Source organism: Gavia stellata, chromosome 2, assembly GCF_030936135.1.
Source record: "Gavia stellata isolate bGavSte3 chromosome 2, bGavSte3.hap2, whole genome shotgun sequence".
In the NCBI taxonomy this organism is placed as follows: Eukaryota; Metazoa; Chordata; class Aves; order Gaviiformes; family Gaviidae; genus Gavia; species Gavia stellata.
The window spans coordinates 4698288-4723034 of NC_082595.1; the positions used below are offsets into that span (position 1 = coordinate 4698288).

The 24747-nt window shown below is 45.9% G+C and overlaps 1 protein-coding gene across 3 annotated transcripts; it reads left to right on the top strand.

Moving 5' to 3' along the window:
- The first annotated feature begins 4126 nt into the window (after nucleotides 1-4126).
- Nucleotides 4127-20491, top strand: FOXN2 (forkhead box N2). 3 transcript variants are annotated; one of them, XM_009809476.2, is made up of 5 exons: nucleotides 4127-4663; nucleotides 10542-10666; nucleotides 14957-15021; nucleotides 19404-19472; nucleotides 19935-20491. In XM_009809476.2, the coding sequence occupies exons 1-5, from the start codon at nucleotides 4127-4129 to the stop codon at nucleotides 20450-20452; spliced, it is 1314 nt and encodes a 437-aa protein (XP_009807778.2). In that variant the 3' UTR covers nucleotides 20453-20491. The 3 variants fall into 3 exon arrangements, with proteins under 3 accessions (XP_009807778.2, XP_009807779.2, XP_059691575.1); XM_009809477.2 differs by having other exon boundaries at nucleotides 14960-15021; XM_059835592.1 differs by lacking the exons at nucleotides 14957-15021; nucleotides 19404-19472 and having other exon boundaries at nucleotides 20080-20491.
- Nucleotides 20492-24747: the final 4256 nt, after the last annotated feature.

Genomic DNA, 24747 nt, shown 5'->3' on the forward strand with positions numbered 1-24747 from the left:
GGTGCTTGAGAGGTGAGGAGGTCCTGTGGTCTGCATGGCCCTTGGGTGCTTGAGTGGTGAGGACGTCCTGTGGTCCACATGGCCCTTAGGTGCTTGAGAGGTGAGGAGGTCCTGTGGTCTGCATGGCCCTTGGGTGCTTGAGTGGTGAGGACGTCCTGTGGTCCACATGGCCCTTAGGTACTTGAGAGGTGAGGAGGTCCTGTGGTCCGCACGGCCCTTGAGTGGTGAGGACGTCCTGTGGTCCACATGGCCCTTAGGTGCTTGAGAGGTGAGGAGGTCCTGTGGTCTGCATGGCCCTTGAGTGGTGAGGACGTCCTGTGGTCCACATGGCCCTAAGATGCTTGAGAGGTGAGGAGGTCCTGTGGTCTGCATGGCCCTTGAGAGGTGAGGAGGTCCTGTGGTCTGCATGGCCCTTGAGAGGTGAGGAGGTCCTGTGGCCTGCATGGCCCTTGGGTGCTTGAGAGGTGAGGAGGTCCTGTGGTCTGCATGGCCCTTGGGTGCTTGAGTGGTGAGGAGGTCCTGTGGTCTGCATGGCCCGTGGGTGCTTGAGTGGTGAGGACATCCTGTGGTCCACATGGCCCTAAGGTGCTTGAGAGGTGAGGAGGTCCTGTGGTCCGCATGGCCCTTGAGTGGTGAGGACATCCTGTGGTCCACATGGCCCTAAGGTGCTTGAGAGGTGAGGAGGTCCTGTGGTCCACATGGCCCTTAGGTGCTTGAGAGGTGAGGAGGTCCTGTGGCCCGCATGGCCCTTGGGTGCTTGAGAGGTGAGGAGGTCCTGTGGTCTGCATGGCCCTTGGGTGCTTGAGTGGTGAGGACATCCTGTGGTCCACATGGCCCTAAGGTGCTTGAGAGGTGAGGAGGTCCTGTGGTCCGCATGGCCCTTGAGAGGTGAGGACATCCTGTGGTCCACATGGCCCTAAGGTGCTTGAGAGGTGAGGACGTCCTGTGGTCCGCATGGCCCTTAGGTGCTTGAGAGGTGAGGAGGTCCTGTGGTCTGCGTGGCCCTTGGGTGTTTGAGAGGTGAGACGGACATTAACACGTCTGTTAGCAAGCCCATCTGTGGGGTACCCCTTGGAGCTGCCGTGGCTGATCTTTGTCTAGGGGAAGGGCAATCTTTGGATGGCTTTGCAGACCTTTGCAGTAGGAAGGCTGCCAGCGTCGGTCGTTTCTTCAGACTGATGCAGCAGCAGGCTGGAGTGAACTGGACGGAATCAGAGGCTCTAATATTCCGTTGTGAGATCAAGCGAAGCGGGTGTGGGATCGCCTTCTGTAAAGGACGTTACGTCGTTGGGGCTGAGGTGATGCAGCCTAGGAACAGTGGCTATCTCCAGAAAGGCAGCGCCAAAATCATCCGTTGATGGTCCTTGATGCTACCAGTCTCGTTACCGGATTACTTTATTAAAGTAACTCTTCCTGTTGCATACTCTGCTGTTTCTATGTTTAAATTATCCTTGATGCAGCGTTCAGTTTACACCACTGGAGAACATCGCTTGAAAACTGCAGTAGTTACGGAACTGGGATTTTATTTTTTTTCTTATTTATTAGACGATAATAGTCTAATAATGGCCTTTATAGCTTTCTAGAAAAAATATTTTAATTTCTGCTGATGCGTTTGTGTAGAAGATGTGTGAGGTGGTGAACTAAGCACTAAGAAGGTAATATGAGACGTGGATTTTCGTAATGCATCTACTAAGAGGAATGTGGCACCAGCCTATATTATTTACTGGAAGTATATTGCTTGGAAATACATTTTTTTTTTAAAGTAGGCTATTAATTATTCTAATCATTCCGAGCTAATACATAATAGTGTGCAAACAAATAGCGCGTTGACTAGGTGTTCAAGGAACATGTGGACGAGGCACTGCGGGACATGGTTTAGTGGGCATGGTGGGGTTGGGTTGATGGTTGGGCTTGATGGTCTTACAGGTCTTTGCCAACCTTAGTGATTCTGTGATTCTGTGACACCACAATGCCTACCTGATTTTAAGTGCCAGTTTAATAAGTTCATATGTTTTTCTTCCCTCTGTATTTTTGAGAAGACGGCGAGAGTGCCCAGGCCATATTTGTGTCATAAAACAGAGTTTATCGCCCCATTTCACCAAAGGAATAAATGCAGTGACCTAAAAGTTGCCTGTGTGTGTGTGCATGTGCACGTTCTTGATCTGCGCTGACTGAAGATTTGCAAAGGGATATTTCACGCAACATGAACTGACTGCTAAAATTACTAGCACGTGGCTGAGAGGCGTAAGCTAGTACGTAGCTGGCCAAAGAGGCGCTGAACACAGAGGTAAAGTTACTCGTTGTAAGGAAAAGGGTGCAGCTCACGTTGTGGCAGGATTTGGGTTTGTCTCACTTTATGAATTTTATCACTAGCTCTTTGTTTTTTAATTTAAGGAAGGGTTAAGCGTATGTATATATTGCTCTGTTTAAAGCCAGCAGCCACCAACTGCCAATATAAATCTGCTCCGATGGCTTGGGGGAGAAGTAAATTGTAGGGAGAGCAAAGCTATTTTTGACCAGCTATTTGAGCAGTTCGCTTTGCTTTAATTTTTTTTTTTTAATGACTGAGCTGGTAGTTAATCACGCCCGTCCCTGCACATAAATAGAAAGTTTGGGGCTGGTTTCCAGCGCTAGTACTGGTAAGCACATATGCAGGTCTTGCTGTCAAAACAGCTTTGCGATAGCCGGCGCGAAAGCGTACGAGCAGATGAAGAGAAGAAATTGCTGGTGGGAAACCCGGTGCGTTTTCTAGGGGAGGCACAAATTCGGCACCCCACGCCTGCCCGGCGCCGGAGCTGGCAGGGCTCTGGCTCCTGTTGGGGAGCATAAAATGGCTGTGTCCTCTTGCCTTTCTGCGTCACCACGTCACACCTCCATCGCTCACCTCCTCCAGAAGAAGGAGGCTGGGCAAACACATCTCCAGGCAGGCTGGGCAGCGTAATTGCATGGAGGCGGTGAGGTTGTCAGGTTGGAGCAAGCCGGCGGCGTGGTTTTGTAGGTGGGACAGCCGGACGGTGTGCGCAAGCTGGCCAACTCCTCGCCTCCACTTTGTAGGAGAAGATGGAAGTGCAGGAAGCCACGTGTTTACTAAAATCTGTTGTAAGGAAATACCCAGTGACCGCGTAGAGCTGTCCGGTGAGATAGGATGTGGAAACTGGTCCTAGTCTTGCGGCTGTGCTCTTGCAGTAGGAGCTGGAGCATGAAACCAGAATGATAGCACAGGTACTGGGACAGGGAACTGGGTTGGGTTGGTTTTTTTATTTAGTTGGGGTTTTGGGGGTTTTTTACAGTTAATTCAGACTTCGACTTTGCCGGTAAACTGCATCCATAGTGGGAGTGCCTTATGTTTATAGCAGGCTGGTATAGCTCCTGTGTGTATATCTCTATATGTGTGTGTATATCTATCTTTAGAGTGGTTTTGTCGGCCTGTACTTCTGGTACAGGTATGTTGGCAAAGCTATAGGTGCAGTGAAGCTCTAACACGGTCACAGCAGAAGAAAAAACAGCTGTTAGCGTAACACAGTTCGCTAGATGATCCCTTTTAAAACTCTCGGAGCAAGAAGATGCTTTTTGTTAGTGTAATGCCTCTAAAGCATGGGTAGCCTGTTAGACCCTGCATTCTGGGTGGCAGTTTTTAATAGATACAATTTTATATTTTATATATATATTTTTAGATAAGTTTTGCAACTTATTTTTTACTCGTTGGGCACCAAAGGCAAACACTTCTAAATAGGGTCAATTTCCAGTATAATGAGCGTAACTAAAGAGTTAACGTGAGAGCTGAATGGATTCGATCTTACCTGTTAAGGTCTTTTTCAGCTTTCAGATGTTGACATCAAAATAGCCATTATTTCGGTGTCCAGATTGGCGTTTCAAGATAGATACAGCAGTTTCCAAGTCCTTACTGTAAGTTCTTGTTATAAACCAGGGACAGTTAACATGTGCTCATGAGATTACGGGGGGAGCTTGTGTTGGACCCTGGCTCTCATCAGTGACTGCAGTATTCTTGCACGGCGCGGGGATGGTACAGCACTCTGTTTGGGTTCGGTGGGCTGCCATTCAATGTGATTTTGAAGGTTTGCATTGATTTCTGACTGTCTCCTTTGTTGCAGACCAATAAAGCTAAATGGGTCCAGTCACTGGCATGACTCCGGATAAGAAAGCTGAAACGCCAGGAGCAGAAAAAGCTGCAGGACTACGGCAGTGTCACGGGATGGGAAGCTTGCCCGACGCAGGTGATGCCGGCAGGCCGAAGGCCACTGTGGTGGACAGAGATTCAGCAGACGACGAGCTCACGAATTTGAACTGGCTGCACGAAAGTACTAACCTCCTAACAAACTTCAGCCTCGGAAGCGAGGGTCTTCCGATCGTTAGCCCCTTATATGACATTGAGGGCGACAGCGTGCCATCCTTCTCGCCGTCCTGCTACCAGAACCCCGAAAAAAAATCCTCCACTTCCAAACCCCCTTACTCTTTCAGCCTTCTCATTTACATGGCGATCGAGCATTCCCCCAACAAGAGCTTGCCAGTCAAAGAAATCTACAGCTGGATCCTGGAGCGCTTCCCCTATTTCGCCACGGCGCCCACCGGCTGGAAGAACTCGGTCCGACACAACCTCTCCTTGAACAAGTGTTTCCGAAAGGTGGAGAGAAGCCATGGCAAGGTGAGACCTGGCGGGAGGGAGGTGGATCAAGGGTGAAATTTAGGGGGGAAATGGAGAAGACTCTGTTGTTCTCAAGGACTTTTTGTGGTTCTCTTTTTTTTTTTCCCCCCCCCCCTTCCATGTCCTCTAACACTTTATTTGCAGCTGGACATGGTTTGGAAATGCCACTTCTGACAAATCAGAGGGTGACAAAAGTCTCTTGGTTTTCTTTAGCACTGACCTGGGTAGAGCTAGCTGTGCTGCATCCTTTTTAAAACTGTCTGACACGCTTTGCAAAGGATCCTGTTTCCACTTACTTATAATTCTTACAGTCAAGGCTACTCTTTTCTGTACAAACTCTTTCTTCTTCTGTCTTGTATGATTTTACCAGTAACTTCCTTTCTCCCTCTCTCTTTTCCCATCCCATTCCTCAAAGACTTGGCTCTGACTTAAATAAACCAACAAACCACATACCCAAAAAGTCAACAAACAAATCCTGGACTGGTGTGCTTGGAGGTCAGCCTAAGCTGTAACAGGCTTGTTATCAGAAACGCATGCGATGCCTGGCGTGCTTGACAGCCTCTCGCTGTAGCTAGAGGTCCTGGAGCTGAGTGGGCATCAGGAAGGACTGCCTGGGACTGGTAGGACTCAACGTCACCGCTTCTCAGTATCCCTGCTCTTACATTAAATTGTTAGGGTGTCATCTTCCCGAGCAGCGGCTTTGCCCTGAAAAAAACCCACGATTTTGACTGCTGTGTGGCAAATCTGGTAACTCCCCTGTAGCTGAGTCCTGCCGAGTGTTAGGATGGGCTTTTAATGTGGCTCCAGGTGCTGGAATGGGATGATACTGCAAGCCGTGCCTGTGTGAAGGACGTGGACCTGAGCAGCCACTGCACGCTGCTGCAGATGGCAAAGGTGCCCTGAAAGGACTGGATGGCTCTGTCTGGGAAGGGAGACGTGAGTTTCGGAAGAATTGGGGCAGGGAAGGGAAATCTCCTAAATCGGTGTACGAGTTCCTGCTGTCTGTGGATCCGCCCTTTTAAAGCTCAGCCGTTTCCAGCCTGGAAACACTTCCCGTTTGGGAGTTACCAGTCAAACCTCATGTCTTGGCGTGTGGGTGGCAGGAGCTTGAGACTGCTGGGTCCTCTGCGTGCCCTGCCGACTCCACCGGTACTGCTGGGCTCGGCGTGGCTGAAGGAAAGCCAAGGGAAGGCTTGCTGCTAGATGTGACACCTCTAGTAGGAAAAACAAAACGTAGAGGAGGTACCACCACTACCAGTAAGGTGATGCTGATGTGCTCTTTCAGCGTTTTCCCAAGGCTCTAGAGACTGCGCAACTCTCTAATTCTTGAAGAGAAACTGCATTTACCAAAAAAAAACCCACCCCAAAAAGCCCCTCCTGAAACTTTGCCAAAGCTTTCCCGTTTCCAACACACAGTGTTTATATCTTTACCCTCTGCCCTGTTTAGAAAAGGACCACGTGAGGGTACTGCTCCAAATCCTTCCGGCAAAATAAGTCCACGGCACATGCAGACCCCACGGGGGATGACCGGAATGCTGCAGACCCCTTTGGATGAGCTCCTCAGGTGTTGCTTGCTTGCAAGCTTGTCTTGCTGATTGCATTGCTGTACCCATGTGCTAGCAATGCCTCTGGGTGCTCCTCTGAGAGGGCAAGATAATTTTGTATTTTCTTCCATCTTTTTCTTTGTTAATGGCATCTTAATTGTGTCTCGAAGGGAGCACGTAGTCAGCTTCCTTCTGTCCCAAGTGCCAGTGGAAGCAGAGGTGCCTATGGCGTGTTGCATGAGAGGAGCATGTTTTATTTTCTAACGTCAGGGTAAGAAGGGTTTTAAAGCCTTTCAAATGAATCTGGGCTCTCAGATGGGAAGAGTGTAAATGCCTGACAGGAGGGGAGGGTCTGTGCCCCCCCATCCCGGGGCAGGCTGCTATTGCTGCCAGCCATCAGCTATGAAATCATGGCTTGGAGGTCTGGCAGCAAAAGTAGGAAGAGTCCTTCCATAACGCTAATATTTTGGTTTGGACATCACGTTTCGAAGTGGATCTCCTGATTTATTTTTTTCCCCCCACTTACCCATGGGAGCTGGTGCTGCAGGGCGGTTTCGGGACACGTGAACTGGATTCATTTTGGCTGACCTGGAAGAGGTGCTTGCTGTGCCCTGCTTGCTCCCAGCCGTTGTCCACAAGACCCTGCTCTAGCAGATCTGGAGTAAAAAAAAACCTCCAAGGCTCGTGCAGGCTGATCCCCCAGCACCGACTCTCTCCCTCCGCAGAGCCATTTCCACCGAGCTGTGCCACGTCGTGCTGCACAGCTGCACGTTGTTCCGTTCGCACGTGTATTCGTATCACTTGGCTAAATACCTTTACCTTGCCTGTCGGAGTAGGCTGCGGGCGTTCAGGAGTCTAGGATGGCATTCAGCAGAGATTGAGGGAAGGCTGTCCTTGCTTGGATCGCTGAAAAATACTGTACGTTACAGTTTTCTTTTGGTAAGTTGAAGGGCACTGAGGACCTGAAGTGAAAAGTTGGAGTTGGAAGCCCTGAAGAGTCTCCCTGCCCTTTGCTAGAATTGTGGGTTTGGGGATTTTTTATTAATCGATACCGCTGGGGAGAAAAGGTGCGAGGAGGCAGGAGTGGCATCCGCGTCGAGCATCAGTTTGGCGTTCCACTGCTCACGTGGATGTGGCCCTGCCACTGTCTCCTCCGGAGGTCGGGGCGGGGACAAGGCTTGAATATCTTCCAACAGATCTCTCTTCTTCTTGGAAGATACATGTTTTAGGTTTTTTTTCTTCTTTTAGGGTTTGTCTTTTATTTTTTTGACAAGAGATGGTGGTAAATGACCTGTGTGGCTATTCAAAGATGCGGGCAAAGAGCAGGTCCCGTCTATAAGCCTGCAGAGATAGGAGAGATGCCTGTTACCTGATAAACCTCTCAGTGAATATACACTCTACCTCCAAGCACATGCACAACGTTTTCCAGCGGTTCACCTAGCTCCAGTGGAAGGAGCTGGCAAGAACTGCCCGTACCTGATGGAGCCGGGGCCGCTGGCCAGGGCTGGAGCTCACGGAGGGCTCTCCGCAGCACGGGGATGGGTATCTGCCTCGGCAGTGAGCCTGAGCCACCGGCGCCGGCTGAGCTGCTCCGCTTCGGTCGCTCCTTGGGCTTTCCTCGCTGGTCTGGTCGTACTCAGGGGTCATACTTCACCGCTAACGGAGGAGGGACCGTGGCGGGGTGGTGGTAAAGGACAAGGCTGCACCATGGTGGGCATCTGGTTTCCAGCCCATATTGCTATAATCAAGCCCCAAAATGCTAGGGACTGGAAACTTACTGTTCTTATGAAATAGTCCAACGCCTCAAAATGCAGGAATTATTTTCCTTCCCAATTTTCTTTAGTTGGTGAGATAAAACCCTGCAAGTCAAATAAGGAACATTGGACAGATGCAGAAGAGATGATGGTCAGGCCAAAAAACCATCTCAGAACAATTTAACTGCCTGTTCATTTTGAGATGGAGAGTCAAACCGGTCTGGTGGCTGCCCTGCGCTGACTCTGGAGGGACGTTTCGGTAGGTGGTAAATAAGTTACATCTAGATTTCAGCTAGCACATCAACAGTTGCCCCGCTGTTGACGTGAAACAGTAACCTCCAAAGGCAGTTCAGCGTTTTGGATCGCCTAGGCTTTGTCTTTGCTGGGAGAAACGACACTGTCTTTTTTTGTTTTGTTTTGTTGCTGTGGTTAGACCGCTGGTTTGTTTTAAAGCTGGATGCATCTGTGTTTTATGGGGTTTTCAGCTCCAGTTGTGCACGGCTTTCCCCTAAAGCGTGGCACTAACTTCAGACCTGTGTTGGCTTTCCGCTGCATGTCTTCGCCAAGCAGCAGATGGGTGCACACCAGCAGCCCCATGGGCATCATCTCTTTTGCTCAATGTCTGCTTTTAGTACAAATAATGGTGGGTGGAAGCGTGGTTTCGCTTCACACCTAACCCAATCTTACTCCCCAAAGCAGTCGTCACTCTGTTTATCGCCTCTTGCACTGGACTGAGTGTCTGTATGGCTTCAGGCTGTGCCCCGGTTCAGCAATACCCACCCAAAATCACTGTGTTATATTATCAGTAAGTGGCTGGGAAGTTGAAAGAGGGAAACTAACCCCGTCCTGGCTGCAGCCCACAGCTGAACTGAATTGGGCATCAAGTGGAAGCGCTCACCCAAAGCAGCAGATAAAATAGGGTAGAGCAGTGGTGTGCTGGTGGGGGTAGTTCTTGCTGCTCCTTGGGGGTGAGAGCCTCAAAGCTACCCCAGGAGGGGAAAAAAAAAAAGAAAAGCCAGAGTTAGGCAGGGTCTTTTACAGGGGAAAAGTAATGAGCCGGCTGGCTGGCCAGGGAGAGGGTCCGGCTCCGGGCAAGGTGTGGGAAAGGGATCCGGGCATTAGTAGATGGAGCCAGTTGGGAGGATACCCCCCCATTAGTACCTAGCAGGCTAAATCATCCCGCGGTGCAGGAATCAGCTGTTTAATGAAAGGAAAGCTTCTAGATAGGTACCTTACAGGCTGTGCTCAGTTTTAGCATGAAAAGACGAGTGTAAGAAAGATTCAGGTTAAAAAAACCCACCAACTCTGAGAGATGCTGCAGCTCAGAGATCGTTATGAAAGGCGGCGGCTTCAGCTAAAATTATGGAGCAGCATCTCTCTGTTTCTCAGCTGGAGCTCTCCCTGGTTTGATTTTTCACTATTGATAGCAAAATATTTCCTCTTTTCAGGAAAAGTCACATGACTTAAATAGGACCACAAACTTACATGCTTTGTGGGTCCTTTTCAGTCTTAAATAAGTCATGGAGTATCCATCCATAAAATGGCATTAATACCGCATTGATACTGGCAGGAGGAGGCCAGCTGGCCTCGGTGGCCTTGCAGGAGGTGCTCCACGATGCTTGGGTTTTTGCTCTGAGACTTTCACACCCCCCTCCCCCCCAAATCCTATAGAAACATCTTCCTGTTCAGGTGTAGAGCTGCCCCATCCTTCTGCTGTGTGCTTGACCACCCCTGTAACATCCATTTACCCCCCCAAAAAAACCCCTGGCGCCGCTACCTGTAGAGCTGTTAGCTAATCTATTGTGTCAGAGATTGTAGAGTTGTTTTAACTTCTTCTATTTAATTTTCCTCTTTATGTTGCAAGAACTAGTAGGCTCGAAAAACAGGGTTTTTTTCTTTATATAGTTAACATGTGAAGAAACCCTTGAGAAGAGCAGGAGGTGCTTTATCTTGCTTAACTTTTGGCATATCAAATTTAATGTCAAGAATGGCTGGCACAGTGGTGCTTACATCGTTAGGTGCATCAAAAATACACAAATCAGGCACTCAGATTTTGAAAAAGTGGGAATAATCCATTTTGTAGCTGGGCATCCAGCAAATTGCTTTGACAGGGTGGTGTAAAGTTAAATGAGTGTGTGGCTATATCTAAGCACAGGAAAGGCACTTTGGTTTCTTAGTTGGAAACCTGTTAATCAAAAGACTGCTGATCAATTCACTGATGCCTGGCCAGTTGTGAACTTACAGCTGTATTTAACAAGTGTTTAAATAAGGTTTACAGCTTTCAGTGGATGAACATGAATGGGAATGGGGCTTTAGAGGAGGGACTTCGGAGATGCTACCCCAAGCTGGGAGACGGGTGCTTCCGTACCGTCCAACGAGGCTCTCGGGACCGTACACTGAGTTTGGGAGCGTCCGCTTTCCATGCAGGCGACGGAGCTGCCTGAGGATGATGTACATCAGCTGTACAGCAGTGGATGCTGAGATCATTGCACTGTGCTGCGTCTTGGGAATACTAAATTAGAAATGACTGTAACAGCCTGGCCCCTGGATTTTCTAATTTGCAGTACTTCTTTCTTGCAGGTGAATGGAAAAGGTTCGTTATGGTGTGTCGATCCAGAATATAAACCTAATCTTGTCCAAGCACTGAAAAAGCAGCCTTTTCCCTCAGCACTTGCATTTTATACTCCGCCGGCGTCACCACCAAGGTAGGTGAATTTTCTCATCCGAGCACGGCGCGCGGTTGTGTTACTCCACCTAGCAGAGGAAACGCTGGCGTGGATGTTGATGCGTTGTTACCAGCTGCCACCCGAGAGAAGAATTTGAGTGGGGCTTAGGCGAGACCGGCTGGATGAGGCGGGGAGATGTAACGAGCTCAGGCTTCCCAGATAGCAGATCTGGGGTTCGTGTCCCAGTCGTCTTCGTAACTGTGGGAGAGTTTAAAAGAAGAGGGTCGGGGCTGTGCTGGGTGCTTACTGGTGAGCCCCATTTCTCTGGAGGGCAGGCAGTCCCGGGAACGGGAGCAAAAGCCTCCTTCAAGCACAGTTCACCGGGACTGATCTGGGGCGCCTGGGGCTGTTAGCTTGGAAGGAGGTGTGTGTCTTCTCCTGTGAGTCACTCGTCTGGATATAAAATGTATATATTCTACGCTGTCGTCAAAATCAATCAACTTTTCTACGATCTGAAGTGCTTAGAGAGGCTGGACTAAGTGGGGTGTTTTTCTCCGAGGCTGTTAAAAGCATTTTGCAGCGGGGATGGGAAGAAGAGCCTTTACCATAAACATACTCTGAAGTGGAGCAGGCAAGACTTCTGAAATCAGGGCTTCCTCATCCGACACAATTTTAAGATTAGGCAATAGGTTTTGGGGAATTTGAAGTCAACGTCACGCGTTCTCAGTAGAGGAAGAAGAACGGCAGCTGGGTCAGCCTACAGAGGCGGGACAGAGAGGAGGAGGAGGAGGACAGAAAGCAGAGCGGAACGCGTTGCTCTTGGTGAGCTCAGTTGTTAGGTAGGCACGTGGCCGGTTTATCTAGTTCAGCAAAGAATTTGGGTGAGATAAGAGATAATTAAGGTCTCTGTACGTTGCCCTATGGCTTACCTTCCTGCGAGGAGTTTCTATAACAAACAGGAGGAACCGGGATTGCTGGAGCAGGATGTAAAACTGATAACATTGAGCAGACATTTCTAAGGGTCCAACGGACGTTGACCCTGAGGGCTGGCACCCCCCTGCAAGCCGGAGCTGTCTGGCAGCGGTTGAACGCATGGCGTGAGCTCTCCCAGGTGGGCTTGTAACCTACGAGATGTAAAAGGGGTCTCCAACCTTCCAGGCATCTTGAGCCGTAAAGGGTCATCTCGGGTTTGAGTGAGCCAGGCCAAAGCGTCTTGTTTCTCAGCTAAAATAACCCTGAAGCGTTTAAGTATTAAGAAACAGTGAAATTGGAAAGCGTGAGGTGGCTGGTGGTATTGTCAGGCTTTGTTGTATGGGAACAAAGATTGTTGAAACTACTGTCATTAGACTCTAGAAGTTTTTACAGGCGGTAATGTTTCTATGTAAGGGCACGGACTTCTGTTCTTCAATACAACTCAAGTGAAGGTTTGGTCCTTGAAAGCTTTGTTAACACTGTAGCTATGTTAACATGGTCAAACTTTAAAATTTAGAGAATAATACAGATGGGAAGGGACCTCTGGATGTTGTCTAGCCAGAGGAGCAGAGGATCAAGACAGACTCAGCCTAGAGCAAGTCATTCAGAGCCTTGACCAGTTAAGCTTTCAATATCTCCAAGGTCTTCAAGATTAGTCCAACGATACAAGCATTGAAGCATGATTTACCTAGCTTGTATAAATACAACCTACAGAAATTAGGTGTAGGGAAGGAGAGATTTTATCTGAATGCTGAAGTACTTGAAGATCGGGACTTCAATTTGAAGCTGTTGTTTTCAGTAACTTTTTTTTTCCTTCACTGAAGGACTAGGTCACACTTGCCAACAATCACAATGACAAGGAAATCCTGGTCCTAATGAAGCCCCGTGGCAAAATTCCCACTGACTTCAATACGTTTAGGATTTTGCAGCGCTTGTATTTATAAGTACAACAAAATAAACCCAACATTTTAAGATACTCGACTTCTCCCTAATGAAAGCTGGTTTATTTTCCTTTAATAATGAAAAACATTTGTATGACTTTCAGTGCTACACAGAAAAACAGATCTATTTTTTTTCCCTTCCACGTTTAAAAATTCTTGGATTAGATTTAAATTCTGGCCTAATGTTGGGGAAGGGCCCCCAAGGGGCTGCCTTGTATGTGGAGAGAAAGAGAAAGCCCCGAGGTGCAGCTGGAGAGAAGCTGGAAGGACTGTCCAAATTTATCTACAGGGTGATGCTCGAATTCGACTGCGAGAGTCTCTTGAATTTTTCTGTGGGAGGGCTTGTGTTCATAATTATTTTACAGTGCGTTCGTGGGGAATACACCTATCATTCAGCAACATTTTAAAATAAAAATTGAGGTGTTACTTTGAGCAGAAGCTTTCCAAAACTGTAATCTGTGTCTAGTTAGACTGAAACTTGTATTATCGTAAATGATTGGCATTGCTGGTGCGTCGTATTCCTGCACAGCTTGTTCAACGAGTCGGTGCAAGGCTTCTAGCTGCATTCTGTTTCTAGTACTACATGTATTATATCCCTGGGCTCTGGGGACTGCCGTGGTCCTCATCTTGCAAATACCTTATGCATACGCATAGCTCGTCTTAATCAATACTAAGCATTAATTCGCTGTAGGAAAGCTCTATGTGGGTATGATCCTCGAAGGATCTGTGCTGAAGTGAAAGGCTGGAGATATTTAGCATCTATTTGTACAATGTAGAATCATAGCCAGCCATGGTGGGGTGGGTCCGTTGCTCTCCTTGTGACCTTTTTCGTTTTTTTTTTTTTAATTATTTTTAATTTTTTCCCCCGGTTTTGGATCTGTTCCCTTTGCACTCCATCACCCCCACAAGCAAACATACCGGACAGTGAACTAGAGTTTTGCGCACGTTTGCGTTCAACTGCACCGGATCTTTTCCCCATTGCTTACGGCATTGGGAGATGCTTAAATATTACTCTTCTTTTCAGTAGCTTTGGTTACCAGCGCCAGGCAGGTTGCGGTGCTGCAAGAGCTCCTTACATAGCTCGGATGATGCATTTCAAGCAACCTTGCTTCGATTTCTTCCTTTTTTTTTATTTTCCTCCTGCAGTATACCAACCTTTGGAGCTGTTACCAACGGCCAGCTGAGTTTGGATACTGTGATGACAAGTTGGAGCAGCGAGAGTATTAAACAGGCATCCCTCATAAATGGCTGTGCAGAATAGCTCATCTCAGGGTTGTTAAGATGTGTGCAGCCACAGCAGCAGTCAGTGAAAAACACTTTGTTCAAAATTCAACTTAAAGAAGGAAGATTTTTAGTTTTAAAAAGGTTTTTTTTAAGACTGAAGTCATTGTTTGGGTTTTAATTAACGATCCAGACCAGTAATTTAAAAAATACATAAAGTACTTAGCAGCTTTGTGATTTTGGGGGGATTTGTGGCTGTGCCTTATTTTGGAAATTAGCGCTGCCTAAATATGATAAATGTAAAAGGAAAGCACACCTTAATGACAGAAACCAACCCCGTGAGGTTGCTGTTACAGGTTGGCCTTGAGAATTCTGCTCATCACCCTTTGAATTCTTCTAGCGATACTATAAAAGATGCATATTGCTATGTTTCATGCAATTTTAATAGTTGTGTACTATTTCTGTTGTATTTATTTCTAACTGTTTGCTAGTACCTTTATAATGAACTGCTTAATTAGGGCTGGGTGTGTAGCAGAAAACCATGTGAAAGCTTTAACTTGCCCTGTATCCTGCAAGGTATCAAGTGGTATTTTGCCAGCTGCAAAGCTGGGCTGATAACGCAAAAAAGCAGACCGCATCACCAAAAGAGCCCACCTTCAGATAACTTTAAAATCGGCAGATATCTTGGTTTGGGTTTTTCTTCCCCAGCTTTTTGCACGACATTACCTTTTGTTTTTGTTAATCTCCCCCCATCGTTTCGAAGAGCAGACGGACACAACTGGTCCTTAACTATTCTGTTGCTCCTGGGCTCTAAGCATCCCTATATAAGCTAATGTTTTGTTTACATGTATGTTTTACTTACTAGAAAATACATATCTTTGTTTAAAATCCAGCCTTTAGGCAGGTACATAAAATCTGTAGAAGTTAGTATCTCTTGCCAACAAGACTTTTGCTTAGTGTGTGTGTTTTGAGGTGGTTTCCAAATGCTGATGATGGCTTATGGCGCTACATAAACCATCAACCAACACGTCAAGCCATTTACTGAGGGTGATAGAAGTTGCTTGTCCACCAAACTGTGGTGTTTGGGTTGGTTTTGGTTTTACCTTTCTGTGATGGTAGTATTGAGTCTACTATACTTTGCACAAATTATTTGGCTAATTAGGGCTTGACTTTGACCTGTTGAATTTCTTTTCAGTAGGTCAGCATCCCCTCACTACCTAACTTCAGTCCTTCAGCAGAATCATGGCCGATCTCTCAAAGGTAAACATTTAATTTTCTTAATTTTCTTTCGCTCTGCTCCCGTGGTTTTAGTCGCAAGCATGTACTGAAGCCCAGCTAGTCTTGTGTATGGACCTGCTCTGAAGGGTCTGCTAGATGATGAAAAAAACCGATGTAGTAGAACACATGCTCGTTATATTAGCCGCTTGTGTCTTAAGTTTAAATCCATAAGACGAATTTCAAGATGTAATAGGGGCCATCTTGTTCTGCCAGCAAGGTACTTGGCAGACGCATCACTCCCAAATATGACCTACTTAAAGAATGAATAGTTCAGTAGAAAACCAGTCTGAAAGCTACGTATCTCTACACTGGTTTTATTGCTTACCAAGAACCGAGAACAAAAGGCAGCAAACTTGAATGTATAAAACTTGGGGATGTGGCCACAGGAGTGCCTTAAAAGTTGGTTGTTTGATACAGGTGGGTGGGAGAGCATGACAGGATTTGCAGGGGAACGTGGAACAGCGAGTGCACTTCAGATAAGTATTTCATAGCTGTGTGGTACCTTTCATTCACTTGCCCAAAAGTTGGGCACAAGCTGGTGTTATTGCCGGTGTAGTTATGCAGGAAGACCTAAGTTCTGGATATTAACCCAGTTAACAGAATAGCCTCCTGATGTCTGTTTAGTTTAAGGAATCACCTTAAAAATTGCAAAATGTTCATTTTGACTCTTGGGAGAGAGGACTAGAATGGGTTTAATATATGGACTCCGAATACAGGTCTTGATACCGTAGGCTGCGGCACTGCTCCTCAACCAAGTTTATATCCCTCTGTGTTTCCTGCACAAGTAGGTGGGAGAAAACAACTCATGTCCACAACCAACAGCTTTTACGTTGTATAAATGTTATTTCAACTGTAGCCACCAAAACTTGGTGGAGAAAGATTGGATCGGACCGAATCATGCTCAGGGTATCACTGTGGATGAGTGATCTCTTCCAGCCGTGGCAGGAACTCGGTAGCACAATGCATTTCCCCGTCTAGCGAGTTAAACGTAGTTGTCTGTAGGGGATGTTTCAGAAGGCGGTTGCCCCTGCAGTAGCTGGCACCGCTGTTAGGGCGGTTGTTCAGCACTTGCGAACCTGCCCGAGGGGTCGGTCGGGCGCTGGCAGCAGCGTGCAAGCTGGGCAGGGGATGTTGACGTAGCTACACTTGTGCTTTTGTAGCACAGACAAACCCAAAGTAGTATTACTACTGAGAAAGAATGCAGGTTTTGGGTGGGTTTGGGGGTTTTTTGCTGTTTATTTTCAGGGAATCCCTGCTGAAGTGCAGCATCGCTTGTCTTTTCCGGTGTCCCCTTCCTCAGCCCACCAGGATATACCTACTCTTACAGGTGTTAATGAGCATTAGAGTACCAAGGACTTGGCCATAGTTCTGTCCTAGCGATTTCTACTTTTGCTTTCCACGACAGAAAACAGCCAGCCAGATTCAGATTTTTTTAAAAAAAAGTTAATTTAAGATGGAAATCTGTTTTTCATCGACAGTCAAATGCAAATTAAAGTAGCAACAGCTGTTGAACAGAAGATGGTTACTTCATTTGCCCATATAAAAAAGTTTTCTTCATTTTTAAAACATTTTAGTGGGCCGTGGTACCAGGAGGGATCTGGGATATCTCAGCATTTCTTTAGAAGCAGCCTGTTGAGCACAGGTCTTGTACCTCAGTAATAAAGCTTAATCCACTGAAGGCTTATCCTCATCAAAAATAATAATTTTTTTAAAAAGCACTGAAAAGTGAAACATGCTCATTTTTTAAAGGGCTGATCCCAAGAAAAAAGGAGCATGTGTTAATTCATTGTAGAGGAGTACTGCTAAAGCTCTTCCAAAAGGGTAATAAAAGGCCACCGATGAAGTAGGACTTCAGCAGCATAGCAGACATCCATCCAGCTCTCTGGTTTTGTTAGCACAGTGGGCTGTGGAGGTGAGAGGGTTGCTTCTAGTTTTCGGTCACAAACCAGAAATACTGGCTAGGCAGCAAAGCCAAGGTTTTTTAAAGACCGAGCAGCTGCCTGGTCCACTGATGATAATCACCACGCATCCAGACGGAGGTTTTATGGTGGTACCCGGGTGGCAAGGAAGCATCCTTGGCTGGCTGGGTGCTGCAGGGCTGCTAGATCTCCTCTGCCCGCAGGACTGCAGGAGGAATATGTTGCCTTGGGAAGACCCGGGATTCTCAGGGCTTGTTAGAGAATACAAGAAATCCCCCTCCTCTTGATTTTGCTGGTGTCTCCTTTGACAGGTTTGGAGATTGCCAGTCTGATGCTAACTATTCCAGTTTGCTACACCAGAGGTGCCCAAATAATGATGTATGTCTGCTCTCATTTAATTTCTGCATCTCGGTGAACCTGTTCAGCATCTCCCTGGCATCAGAGGAAAGCCATTCACGTTCCCGGGGTCGTATAGGGCAGCTGTCGTGCCGATGAAAGAATTCTTTGTAATAAGGCGCTTCCTCGGCCATTCTCCTGGGGAATAAATTTGGGAAATACTGCTTTATCGAGGAGAGCGATCGCAAGTGAAGCCAAAGCACATTAGCGGTGACGCAGAACACTGCTAAGAAGTCGCTGCAGAAGTGCCTCTCCTCTTTCTTTGGAGGTACTACCATGCAGAAACACTATTTGCAGGTAGTAATTCTGTGTTGCATTACCGCCTCCGATTGCTTGTCATTTTAACAAGGTGACGCTTATATACCAACATCGTATGTTAAAATAAAATGTCTGTGATAGCAAGTAAGGAATGGGAATATTTCACTTGCTGATGATGGTAGTGGAGGAAAGTAACTCTTCATGCTTTTTTTTATTTTATTTGTTTTTGTCAGTTGGGTACGTATGACTTGTAAATTCAGGAGCTCTGTTGCTGCCAAAAAAAGACAAAACTGAATAAAATAAAATAATCTCATGAGTGCTATGGGGTAGACCTTAAAGTATGCTGGTTTTAAAATGACAGAAAGTGAAAATAAGGGGAGAATGTGGATGTTTTAGGACCTGTGTTGGAAGCAGCAGCTCAGTTCCCTTTCCATGTTGGTACAACATTCCCAGGGCAATGTCATCTTCTTCAAATCCCTCCTTAACCAAGATGAAGTTAGGGACAATTATATACGACAAGGGAGCCAAACGGACAATTCTGCAGTCCCCCTCCCAATACTAACCCTCCCCTCAAATTCAGTAACATAGTTAATGCATATGATGGGGGCTGAGGGGGGGAAGAAATGCCATCAAAAAATGACATTGCTGGTGTTTCACTTCAGCAATTCCCACCCCAGTTGCAGTTCAGCAGGACTGCGAGGCCGTTCTGCTCGCTACCGGCGCCTTCCACGTGTTGTCCTCCAGTCCTGCTTCTCCACTCATATGTACATACGTACATCCATACGTACACCTCGGATGTGGGCTTTTGCTCTGAGACACCAACGTTCTTGTGAGAGCTCACTGCCTCTTTGCTCCTCTTTTCCCTGGTTAGTCCGCCGTATATATATAGTCTTACATATTTCTCTCGTGTATAAAGAGAGGAGTGTATCGCCTGTCTCTCCATCATCCATAGCTGAAGTGAGCAAAGGAAGACCTTGGATTTCCTCTTTTATTTTTGAAGAGCTTGAGCGTGTCCTGAAATGAGTGGGAAAGGCATGCTGCTTTCTTTTCCTTTTCACCTGATTCTGGTTAGAAATGTCACCCTCTGCCACAATATCCTCCAGGCACCCTTTTTGAGATGTAAGCAATCCACTCCGGGCAGCAAAGGATGGAGTTTTACAGCAGCGCTTGTCACCCTAGCTAAAAGCGCCGCGGTTCACCTCAACCTTTTAAAGTGTCTATTTATTATTTAGATCCCCATGCTTTTTAGATCGAGCAGCTCGGCGCCCTTTCCCCCCCCCCTCTTCTCAATTTTCTTCCGTTTGACTTCTTGTTAGTGTCAAAAACACTGCTGGAGGAGAGAGGCGTGCTGAATTAGCGCTGCGTTAACGGGCGCCTTCGTTCCTCAGCCTTGCGTATTCACATCACCAGGGTATGAAGCTGCTGAGATGCTTTGCTGCGCCATATGCGTAATCTTTCTCTCTCAACCGGTACGAACAAAAGCCGCTTGTTGAGAAGTATAGCAACAGCATCATCACACGAATGTCTAATTAATGTCGCTGATTCTTGGCCTCAGCTTTGGTAAGTGCAGTGTGAGAATTCAGCTTTCGAATATCGTAGTTAAGATATGAGACTGTTCTGTAACAGTATTGCACTGTATAAGAGTCATGCTCTGTCTAAATTTGTACATTTTGCCCCCCCTGCTCTTTATTGTAGGCCAATATACGCAGATATATATTCTTTGTATGTTCTAGGGACCTCATTTTGTCAGGCTTACCTGAGATCTAACGTTTTGCTGCTTCTCCTTCACAGAATCCGATATTGATGCTGCTACTGCAATGATGCTGTTAAATACTTCCATTCAACAAGGGATGTTGGACTGTAAGCGTAAGCCGTTTTACTCTGTTTTTCTTCTCTACCCAGCAGCTAAATGCTTTCTCGATAAAGTTTCAGGAAACGAGTATGGTCTAGTTTCCAAATAGTAAGAGCGGTCAAGAAGCAATTCTGGTTTGATTATTCTTTTTGCTAGCATGACAGAGTTTTATAGAACCACGTTCTTTTTTTTTCCCCAGTTAATTTTGCTTTTTCTGCAAAGTTCTTCCCCTGCCCCCTTTGTCCTAGATGGTAAGAAGAGTTTCGTAGCTACTTCTCTGTTTCTCCAGCTCTTAGCTGTGATTAGCTGAAGACTGTTGTCCCCTGTGGATGACAGTAAATGTGCACAAGATATTACGACTCTTAAACACTCATGTTCAGCTTGCTTTGCAGTCAGCCAGCCATAGCGTGCTCATTTTGCCGGTGATCTTGTTGGAGTATTTGCTTACTGACGGATCTTGTTTTTAATAGGCGAGAAGCCTCAGCCTCTGAAGACACCTAAGAAGAGGAGTTACGGCAGTGCGTTCAATCCTCCCAGTTCTATAAATTTGCAGGAAAATGATTCCGCGGCCACCAATATCGATCCGAAGGAGGATCACAACTACAGTGCCAGCAGCATGGGTTCCCAGCGCTGTGCATCTAGGTCCAGCGTGTCTTCCTTGTCCTCCCTTGATGAGGTGTACGAATTTATCTCCAAGACCAGCCACGACGGAAGCGATGGCAGCGAAGGATTTCACAGCGAAGCGGAAACAGACGTTGACTATGAAGATGATCCTCTTGGAGACAGTGGCTATGCATCGCAACCTTGTGTAGATACCTCTGAGGAAAGTCAGCCTAGCAACAAAGCGCTCAAGGAGTTATGTCAAGAAATCGATGAGGAGTTGAAAGAAGCAGCGGGGTCTCTGCTCCACCTTGCTGGCATCCAAACGTGCTTGAGTTCCTTAATAAGTACTGCAAAGACCCACTGTCACAAGCAAAGGAAAAAATAGTATGTTTGTCAGTGTTGAATATATACATATATTTTTTTTAATTGTGGCAATACTCTTCTACTTTTACCCTTCACAAGGGAGATCAAAGCCATAAGAGGACTCATTGCTTTTTTATTTTTGGCGCTAACTATAATTTAGCCATTTATTTTTAAATCACTGCCTAAAAAGAAAAAAAATTATTTAATCTTCTCAAATTAGAAGAGATGCATGACTTGTGAAAACCTGAAAGCATACTTCTTAATGATCGCTTTTTAATATTTTTTTTCTTTTGAATAGTTGATTTTATTTTTTTTTCCAGAGATGCTTTTGTTCAGGTGCACATTGCGGATCATATTTACATCTCTGCTGGCCGCATCTGCAGAGGTGAATTTTGCCCTGTCTAAGGGCTCTGACTTCCATGTAAAGGCTTAAAAAGGAGGAGGAAAAAGAAAGAAAGGGGGGGAAAAAGGTTCCTGGCCTCGGTTGCCTCCTCCCACCCGTCCTCTCTTCGCTCTTCTGAGACAGGTCCCATGGAAACGCTGGTGAAGCAGCTCCGAGTGGCCGCAGATCTCAGCCCATCTGACATAGCGGCTGAAAACCTGTAGCACTCCAGGAGCTGCTTTCAGCAAGATGCTAAATACCCCCTGGAAGAGTGGGGATAAGGGGTAGCTGAGGTGGGTACCACCCTCAGTTTTCTTTATTTTTTTTTTTAACTCCTTCCCCCAAATCTGCTGTGTGCAGGTCAGATTCCTGAAAGAAAATAGGTTGTGTGGTTTTTTTTTTTTATCTTAAGACAAATTATCCTTTTTGGGGGGGTGCGTGTCCTTTTCACGCAGGTGCACGTGTGCATACACGCACCTTGGATGTAGCCAACAAGGAAAGCTGCCACTTGCCAAGTTTAATGTTGTCCTCGTGTTACCACCACCCTTGAATACGTAGTAGCTACATAGTCCTGCAACATCTACCCTTCTGCTCCCCTATACCGATTTGGGGGGGCGGAAAAAGAGCCCAGCAGCTGATGGTGGTGACAACGTGGACGAGATGGAGGCTTTAGGTGGCCTAGGTGGTGAACGGCTGCTGAAAAGGGAACATCTCACCCCTAATCTGAGACAAAATAGAATAGCTTCCGTTTGGATCAGCGAACCCTGAATTGCTTTTGGGTTTTTTGCCCCTTGCCCCCCTGACGTGCGTTGTTTTTGTCCCGTGGGCTGTCCGTACCTCTTGTTTCCCAGATCACTGTGCCTTGTGCTGTGTGAGTCCTACCAGGCTCCTGACGCAATACGGGGCATCTAACGGGCAAGGCTGGGCTTCAGCCTTCGGATGTACATCGTAGCTCAGGAGGACCTCTCTGTTGTGGGAAGAAATTCCTTCACGATTCATTTTTGCAATAAAAGAATCTCTGTATCATCCCCAGACATCCTTCGGCCAAAAATGTTTTCATGGTATGGTGAACTTTTTTCCTATTTTTTTTTCTTTTAAAATCAGTGGTGATTGCTTACATCTTCTTGTAGATGATGGCTTTTTTTTTTTTTTAAAGTTTTTCTGTTCAAAAATGGGTAAGCAGTTCTGTTGGAGGGGGTTTTAACAGTACTGCGAGTATAAGGATGCCTTAAGTATGTTGCAGAATCGAATACAACTATCAAAGGTCATCTTTCCTGTTTTCGAAAGGTAGCGTGATGTGCCATAAACGTTCTCGCTCACACACGAAGCTATTGCTTCCAGCAGGTGTTGGGCAAGCTGGTTGAAAATTAGGAGCAGGGCCACCGAGGAAACCAATGTCCACTGTTTCGGTTGTTGAAAACAGTGCTGGATTGAGCCAAAAGTTAACCTTTCCCTAACGGGGTATTTTTCTGGCTATTTGGAGGCCTTCCTTCGATCAGTGTGGGGGTTTGGGGTTTTCTTTTCTTATTTGTCAGTCTCTTTATGAATACTGCCATAAACTGTCTACTTTAAATACGAACACAGCCATGCTGCTGAAGGTCTGTTGCTCTGAGGGCCAGTTCCAGTGCCTCTTGAAGACAACGGTGGTGCTCCCGCTGACTCAATGGCTGTTGGATCAAGCCTGAAATATTTGAGGTTCTTTGTGTTTTGGAATTTAAAGCCAACGCTATTTTTTTTTTTTAAAGCACAAACACTAGGAGAAAAAAAAGTGGTTCTTTTTTTTTTTTCTTTTTCCAATTATTTCAGTTTTAAGCATGATTTGTTTTATTTCTTGAAAGGGAAGATAAATACTCTGCTGCATTCTTGCTTTGTGTGAACACCCATTAGCCTACACCCATAACAGGGCAACATGTGTGCAGACGGGTATGTCTTCTGGATATCACAAGTGGTGCATTAGCCAATTAGATCTGATACCGGGTGTGTTACTCATGGATAATAGGGGTAAAACTCGCTATTTAAAGGAAAATTAAGTACCGACGCAGTGGTTCGTAGGATTTTGGGATGTGGAGATGTGAAAGCTTGGTGGAACTGCTTTCTGCTCACGGGTTGCTTTTGTACCTTGGATGGAAAACTGCAAAGGGCAGAGTTTGTGTCAATGCAAAAACGAGGATTCAGCTACACAGAAACATCGTTAGCAGTCTGGGATTTTGCTCGGTGCCATGATTTCAGTTGCACGCTGTTGAAGAGGGGTGCTGCCTGGCTCCCGCTGAAGGTGGTTGCAGCTTTTCTGTAGCTTCCAGTGAAAGCTGGATCAAGGTCCAAGTATTCTGGAAACCGCGGTCGTAGTCGGCTCCGTGGTTTGCTTTGGTCCTGAATTATTTTTTTGCCTCAGATAAAATTTGAGAAGGTTAATACTTACTAGGAGTGTGGCTGTACCGCTGTTAACCCTGAAGTTGGTGATAAGGACTTCAGCATTTCTGAAGGGATGGGGTTGGGATGCTAACAATGCATTTAATTACCGTATGCAATGAGCAATAAAACCATACTAATCAGAAGTTAACAGTGAAAGCTGCATCCATCCTCACAGCTTTCAGCCTGGGAGAACCGGGATTGTGGAAGGGGGGACGCGGGGCCACGCTCTCCACGCTTTGCCATCTTCCCTCTCCCCTTCGCGAAGGAGAAGGCAGCTGATCTGTGCCCCTGACCTATTCCACCACGTTGTCCCACGCCTCTGCCCACACGTTTTGGCAGGCAAAGGCCGCCAGCTCCGTCGTGGAGCACCCCTCTTGGGAGTGGAAGAATCGCTGTCCTTCCTTCCGCTTACGTACCTAGCATTGGGTTTGGGTTTGTTTGCCACCTCAGTTAGAGACCCTGGTGTATATAGTATAAATGGAGTATAATTAAAAGTTATTTTGATTGTTGGGTTTTGGGGGTTTTTTTAGTGACATATGTAAAATGTTGATGCCAATGGTTGACTCGGATATATTTTGGCAAGAAAAGTATTAATGAACCACATTCAATTCTTTAAATACAGTGAGGAAGTGTGTGAGACTCGTGTACAAGGGAGGCTGCTCTGTTCAGGATAAATCTGATGTGAATACTGTGCGAACCTGTATTGGCCTTTCAGATTCCAATACTAAATGACTGCTTTTGCAAAAGTCGCATCACTCGTTTTAAAATCTGACTGTAAAATGGAAGTTGTATGGTTCGCAACTTTTCATCAGCCTGAAAAGGCAGTACAAGCTTTGGTTAAAGCAAAGTATGCTCATACACGTTAATAGTGGTGTAGTCAAAATATTTATTGAAAAGAAAAGGTAGAATATTTTAAATGTTGCACCTGCCATTATATCTTTAAAGCACATTCTTCACACCTAACTGCCAGTGCCATTATCAAGTCTGTTTTATAAATGTACATTTCTTCAAACTAAAAAGTGCATAATTAAAAGTATTATGTTACTGCCATATAGCGATATAAAACATTTTATAATTGCCAATTCATTGTAACTATTATTTATTTAAAAGTGAATTGTAAGAATGCTTTCTGATCAAATGAACCAGAGTTGTTTTTAAACCGTTCCCGTTAGCTTGTTTCTAATGTAGCATAAGCAATGTCCTTGGGTTTGTTTAGAATAATTTTGCCAGTAGGTGACCAATTCTAACCCTTTTTCCTCCAGTTTAGTCCTTTACCTGTTTTAAAGACGATTTACAGAAGTTTAGTTTTTTGTATGCTAATCTCTGTTAATTAAAATGTTTATAAAGTTTATTTTTACCAAAGAGATGCAATTCATTATGACAAAATATTGCAGAATAAACTTTGTTTTATAACATTTGTGACTTTTCTGCCCACATTTTTCATTCAGATGATCAAAGGGGCTTTTCTAAAATAAACAGCATTGCAAACAGAAAGTGCTGTGTTCTCTCTTTATCTACAGACC

Coding starts and splice junctions, on each gene's coding strand:
- FOXN2 (XM_009809476.2), top strand. CDS start 4,127: ATGGGTCCAGTCACTGGCATGACTCCGGATAAGAAAGCTGAAACGCCA. Junction 4,664..10,541: donor TGGAGAGAAGCCATGGCAAG/GTGAGACCTGGC, acceptor TCTTTCTTGCAG/GTGAATGGAAAAGGTTCGTT. Junction 15,022..19,403: donor TCATGGCCGATCTCTCAAAG/GTAAACATTTAA, acceptor TCTCCTTCACAG/AATCCGATATTGATGCTGCT.